At 41.0% G+C, this 6,896-nt stretch overlaps 1 protein-coding gene across 1 annotated transcript in view; it reads right to left on the minus strand.

The window, feature by feature from the left end:
- Positions 1–378: 378 nt before the first annotated feature.
- The window catches only part of Nt5dc1 (5'-nucleotidase domain containing 1), a 27,322-nt gene continuing 20,804 nt past the window's right edge, over positions 379–6,896 (minus strand). Inside the window, exon 6 of the mRNA XM_013352389.2 lies at positions 379–1,846. Coding sequence (XP_013207843.1) covers positions 1,716–1,846 — 131 coding nt within the window. The 3' untranslated portion in view covers positions 379–1,715. The remainder of the gene's footprint in view (positions 1,847–6,896) is intronic.

A 6,896-nucleotide genomic window follows, 5' to 3' on the forward strand; every position in this document is an offset into this window, starting at 1 on the left:
CAAGTCAGTGGGTGTGAGGAGAGTATTCTCTGAACTCGACTCTTCTTTGGGAGGGAAAAAGGTGAGGTCAGGTAAGAGGGTGCCTCGGTCAAGGGCGTCAAGTGGGAGCTGGCAAAGGACTTTTCACTTGAAGTTACTTTTCTCTACTCTTTAGTGATCAAAAAAAGTAGAATTAATTTTCAAATTTGGGGCTTCTCAATTTTTAGGCCACAGATGGCTCAGTGGGTAAAGGCACTTGCTCCAAGTGGTGAGCTGAGTTTAATTCATGGGACATACAGGGCAGAGGGAATACACACACACACACACACACACACACACACACACACACACACACACACACAAAGTAATAAGCATTCCTGTCCAGTAACACAAGAAACATCTAGAAGGGAAAATAGCTTTATTTTAAAGCAAAGTGAACTCTCTACTTAAAGCCTACAATAGATAGCATCTTTCATTTGGCCCTAAGCTTGATTGTGCATGCTTAATATAACACTCAAATGACATTTTGGATAGCAAATACATATATATCATACATACATACATATATATATATCAAGTATATATATATATGTATACTTATCGATCAACATCAAAGAGACAGATGATAAAGAAAAAAGTTATCCTTTTAATTACCCTGAGAAATGCATCCTCATAGTACACTTTGGAATTCATCTGAACATTTACAAATTTTAAGAAAATAGATTTTCAATGCATAAGTTAATATGCTAAATTCCAAGAAAAAATAATAATGTTTTGTAGTCCTGTCTACTATAGACAGGGAGGTTAACTGGCAAAAGGGGACCCAGGAACTTACAAAAATATCAGCTGAATCTAAACATCTTGTGTGAACATGATCTGAAGCAAAGTTACTAACATAACCAATCGAAACTGCACAGAACAGCTCCCCTGACCTGGAGCAGATAAATAAACTTGTGCTTCTTTCAGCTGTTACTTTTTCTTCCCAAGGACAAAGCTGGAACTGAGCTGAATAGGCGTAAGTTTAACTTCTTCCTAACGGGACACATTACTAAGAAGTAAGGCTATGTTATTTGAAGAAATCATGTCTTTTTACTTATGTATTTTGGGAAAAGAGCAAAAAGCTTGATAGCTTGGAAAAAGAATTGAGTTTCACTAGACTCTGGTATTCACTATGAATTCTGGTTATATTTTTAATATGGACATAGGAGAGATGTGAAGATTCAGCTGTATTTATCCAAACAAATCTATTTTGGAGTATAGGGTTTACTCACTAGGTCTCAAATTACAGTTGAGAATCACATTCATTGGAAGGCTTGTTTAAAAGCCATTGCTGGGTCCTACTCCTAAAGTTTCTGATTTTAGGTTTGGAACAAGGCATTCAAATTTGCATTTTTAAGATCTGTATCAGTCTGTGAACCAGGCTTTGGAAACTGCTGGACTAGGTAGATATATAAATATATGCTTGCAAATGTGTTTGTTATCATCTTGGGAGAATCCACAAAACTACTAGTATAGAAAATATTAATTCATATTCTTTTTAGTTTAGGGCACTAAAATTTTTCTATAACAACTGTTAAACATTAAAACAATTTATATAAAATTATACATATTTTAAAAAGATAGATTAGCAAGTACCCATTTGGTCAATTTTCATTGAAAAATTGTTCCTATAAATTGTTGGCATTTTTTGAAATTTATCATTTTTTAGCAATATGTCTGCTGCACATATGGTTGGTTCATTTTTCAGTAAGTATTATTTTGCTGTCTGTGTCTTGAGAACCCAAGGTATAATGGACTGGTGGATAGTAACCAGCTGTCTTTGAATTGTTTGTAGAGAATCTTGTAAATTTGTAGTCCAGGGGTAACTCTGGAAGGGAAGGAAAAGAAAGACTGTTTTATAAGACACCAAACTCCTTTCATAAATACAAACAGATCAAAATTCAGTGTTCATGAGAAGAACAAGAACAGCAATAATAGTCACATTATTGCTGTGGATGGGGAATGACCATGAAGCTTCTACACTACATGAATAACTACAGGTGCCTAAGGAATTCTGGGAGTGGAAGACACGGTTTTCCCCAGGGAAGAGCATACCATTGATTATCCAGTGCCAAGCGGTTAACCTTGAGAACAGGCACATACAAGCATGTTATACAGACTGAGTAGTTTGTAGCTATGTATTCAGGAATACGTATGTATATACATATATGAATATAACAATAATTAATGAAAAAAAGGCCATGAATTCTAGAGCAAGGAGGGATAGATGGGAGGATCTGGGAGGAGAAAAGGAAAGGGAGAAATGAAGTAATTATAATATAGTGTCATGAAAACAAAAAAAGTAATAAAGCAAATCAGCCTTTCTATTTTATCAATAATTTTGATACTTGTGCTACAGATAGGTTGGCACAGAGTATTGAGTGAATACATAAAATTTATAATATGATTTATATTTACACATAGTACACCTAATCCCCAGAACTCCGCCCAAATTGTACTTTACACAAGGTGCCACTGAGAGGCATCAAGACTCAAGTAGTCAGTCTTTACCAGAAAAAACCTACTGCTGGATAGGAAGAAGGAACCTTGCTTTCCTGATGTCAGAAAAGCCACATGTACTGCGAAGAGGAAAAGATGCAGCGCTCGTCAGCGTCGGGCGCCTGGATTCTAGATATTTAATGAGTGACATTAACTAAGTAACATGCAACAGCTATGCTGCTTATGTAACAACAAAGACTGGTTATTAAGAAATATGGGGGCTTGATCTGGAGAGATGGCTCAGCGGTTAAGAACACTGGCTGTTCTTCCAGAGGTCCTGAGGTCAATTCCCAGCAACCACATTGTGTCTCCCAACCATCTATGAGATCTGGTGCCCTCTTCTGGCTTGTACACATACATGCAGGTGGAACACTGTATACATTATGAATAAATAAATCTTAAAAAATAAAGAAATATGGGGGCCCATAAGATGGCTTCACAGTTAAAAGCACTTGCTGCTCTTCTTGAGGATCTGAATTTGCTTCTCAGCATCCACTTCATGTTTTTCAGAAACACCCGTGACTCCATTTCAGGGATCTGATGCCCTCTTCTGGCCTCTATTCCCTAATCCACAAACACCTTAAAAAGTAGCATTGATTGGAGAGATAGCTCAGTGGTTGGGAACATGTACTGGTCTCAAAAAGGAGTTGAGTGTGATTTCCAGAGTCCACATTAACTGGCTCACACTGATGGTAACTACAGCTCCAAGAAGATCCGATGCCCATGTGGACCCCTGCATTCCACTGCACACACCAGCAGAGGCACAGATATACACAGACACATCATTTAAACTACAAAAATAAACCTTATAAAAGAAAAAGAAATAGAAAAAGAAAACAGGGGAGAAAGGGGCTAACAATGCTTGCTGCTTCATCAAGGGTGTTCTTCTTAAAAAAAAAATAATAAATGTAGGGGTGTTCTTCTTGAACACGGGGCACAGGGCAGACACACACGGCGGAACAAACACAGACACGACACGGCGGCTCCCACGTGGGTCCACTTTAATGGGGGAGGGAAACACAGAAGGGCGGGGAGGCTCGTGCAGGACACACGAGGAAAGGCAAACGAGAGAGAGCGAGTCTCGTGTGGCCCTGCCTTTTAACGGGGAGCGCAAGGGTGTCTGGGAAGGATGTCCCATACCTGCGCGCAGGTGTGCGCACAGGTATCCATAGTCCAGGAGGAGTTTGGGAGTTGTAGTTTCCAAAAGAACAACAAAGGGGATCCGCATCTGGGTCCCGGCATTAATATTAGGCAGCTCACCAACACCTATGCCTCCAGCTCCATGGTATCTGAAGCCCTCTTCTGGCCTCTGTGGGACTCACACATATGCGAGGGCACATAGTTATACACACCTCGCTAAAAATAACAGAAATAAAAAAAATAAACCTCTGGCTCGGGAGGTGCCCCATTTGGTAAAGTACTTGTCATATATACAAGGACCCTAGCTGGATCCCCAGAACCTACAATGAAGAACTGGGTGCAGCGGTGCACAGCTGTATATCCCACTGTTGGGGAGGTCAGGCTCTCTAGCTCGTTCACTAGCTAGCCAGCTTTTCTTTCTTGGTTACTTGGTGAGTTCCAGCCCTGTGAAAGGGAAAGGTGGATGCTGCCTGAAGCATGCACGTGCGGCTGCGCACGTGTACACACACACACACACACACACACACACACACACACACACACACACACACACACACGCGCGCGCGCGCGCGCACGCATGCAGCCCCCAAGTCATACACGCATCTGGGTATAGAATAGGCAAGCTAAGGCCAAAACCAAAGATCATCAAACTAGTGATTCATGAGACTGTCGAGTCAGCGGAAGGAAACTGGTCCATCTCTGTGGTAAGAAGTCACTGGTGGTAGCTGACTACTCGGAACAAAAGAGAAAAGAACTCCCTTCTCCTGATTCTCGCTTATTGTAGCAGTTTTCTCTTACATTCTGTCATGAGTCCACTATATCAGCTCTATTATTCCAACTGCGGAACAATAAAATGCAGGAAACAAATGAACACATTCCTATATTGTAAAATAACAGAGAAACAGAATGGCTCTGGGGACTTTTAAGAGAAACTAGCAGGATTTGAGTCTTAAAATATTTTAGGACCATTACACTTTATTTTGAGTTGCCTTTTTCATTCTGAGGTAAGCAATGCAATGGTGTCTTAACTACGGAGTCTGTGGCTGACATAATCAAGCTAGAGTTCTGTAGGAGACCCAACTTGTTCCTAAGAATGTGATTACTGTGTTACATTGTAAGGAGGCATCTCCAACATCAGAAAAATAAGATACAAACAACCCTCTTCCCTTTTCCCAGCCATGAAACAGAGCTCCTTTCAGTTCTGTTTGATCTGCTTACTAGCTCCTCAGACAGAAGCAGGTCCTGTCAAGTTCTCTCCTAGGGTGCAGAGGAAAAGCTTTTGGAATATGAACGGCAGGGATAGAGAGCCGGCTCAGTGATTAAAAGCTTCCATTGTTCGTCCAGAGGACCCTAGTTCAGTCCAAGCACATACACCAGGTGGCCTCCACAGGCACGGGACAGACAGAAACACATCAACACAATTAAATACATTAAAAAAGAAAAAGAGAGGTGCACTGAGGTGACAGCTGAGGGGTAATTTTCCAATTTTTTTTAGAAGTGAACTTTAGAAGTGAACTTGAAATTCATTTTTCAACTTTCTTAGGGTTTCTTAGGTTAACTATTCATAACCACATCCTGACAATTTTCATAACCATTCAGGTATCTTAGAATAGTCTCATGGCTTCTATTATTCTACTACCCCAATAAAATTCTGAATTATTTTGAAAGAAAATAGTTTCTTTAACAAATTTTTTTTTGTAGAAAGATTTTAAGGCTGTCTTTAATTTTGTGTGTTAGTAGTTGAACAAGTAAAAGGAACATGGCAAAATACCCTTTCCGAAGGACAGACTGACACACTGGGTTTGCACACAGACACACAGATGGATCTTTTAGAAGGTCAAGCTTATCTTAGGGCCACCACCATCATCCTACTGACAATTCAGGTAAACACCTTCTTTCTGCCTCATATCCATCCTGTAAGGGAGGACATGTGCATTGGTGCTATCAGCTCTAATCCAGGAATGAGAAGTTCAAATCTGTATCCAAGCTTCAACACCAGAGTGGAGTCACAGGGGCCTGAAGGGACAACCAACACTTAAGGACACATGATACGCAGGAAGATCAATGAGAGACGAGGAAAGCCCATGTTCTGCCATGCATTCATGCTGGAGGCTGAGCTGGCTGCCAGCAGCAGGAAAGCCGGGGACTTTGGGCAGTCCTGCAGTGACAGAACTGAGTGCCTAGGAGCCCATTGCAAAAGAAGGACAGAGACTGGATTCTACTGTTTTCTCCCTTTGCCTAGTTCAGAAGGGGACTGGACTCTAAGATTCCACAGAGAGAGCATACAACTCTACATCAGGCGGGCTCCTAAGCAGCTTCTCAATTAAACAGGGAAAGACTTCCGAGTGCCGCAGACTTTCAGTTACTTTGTATTTTCATGAGAACTGAGACATCAGCAAGAAGTGGTTGCCTCTCATATTAATAATGAATGTTTCCCCAGGTGTCTAGTTTGTTCCATATGGCTATAGCTACTCTTGGATTCCCCAGTTACAAAAATCTTCATCCCTTTCCATTTTACCTTTTATGTCTCCTTTAGGCTTTTTTGAGTCTCCTGTGGTTTCCTTCCTGCCTAGCTCCCTCCCACAGTGCTGGGGATCGAACCCAGGCTCCGGTACATGCCAGGCAACCTCCCTCTGATGCTGAGCTGCACTGCCAGGTGCTGCACATCTCCTTTGAGCTATTTCACAGGACACCAGTTCACCTTCTCCTGTGTCTAAACAGCTATGAAGCCTATTCATTACAAATCAATTTTGATTTGGAAAGGTTTAACTAAAAATTTGCATCCTCTTAGTTTTTACATCTCTACAAAATGTCTCATTTCTTTGTTTCCTATAGTTGGTTGAGTTTGCTGTATTTTTTGTGCTCTTAGGAGACCATATTCCTGGAATTGTTCACTCTGGGCTATACATTATATGAGTTTTTCTGTTGGGTTTTTTGTTTGTTTGTTTTGCTTTGCTTTCTTTTGCTTTTCCATCATATTTAATGATTTGTGTTTTTTTATTGGGGGGGGGGTTGAGACAGGGTTCCTCTGTGTAGCTTTGGAGCCTGTCCTGGAACTAGCACTTGTAGACCAGGCTGGCCTCGAACTCATAGAGATCCACCTGCCTCTGCCTCCCAAGCGCTGGGATTAAAGGTGTGTACCACCATTGCCTGGCTGATTTTTTATTTTATTTTATTTTATTTTATTTTTTCAAGACAGGGTTTCTCTGTAGCTTTGGGGCCTGTCCTAGGACTAGCTC

The sequence above is a fragment of the Microtus ochrogaster genome, linkage group LG9 (genome assembly GCF_000317375.1).
Source record: "Microtus ochrogaster isolate Prairie Vole_2 linkage group LG9, MicOch1.0, whole genome shotgun sequence".
NCBI lineage: Eukaryota > Metazoa > Chordata > Mammalia > Rodentia > Cricetidae > Microtus > Microtus ochrogaster.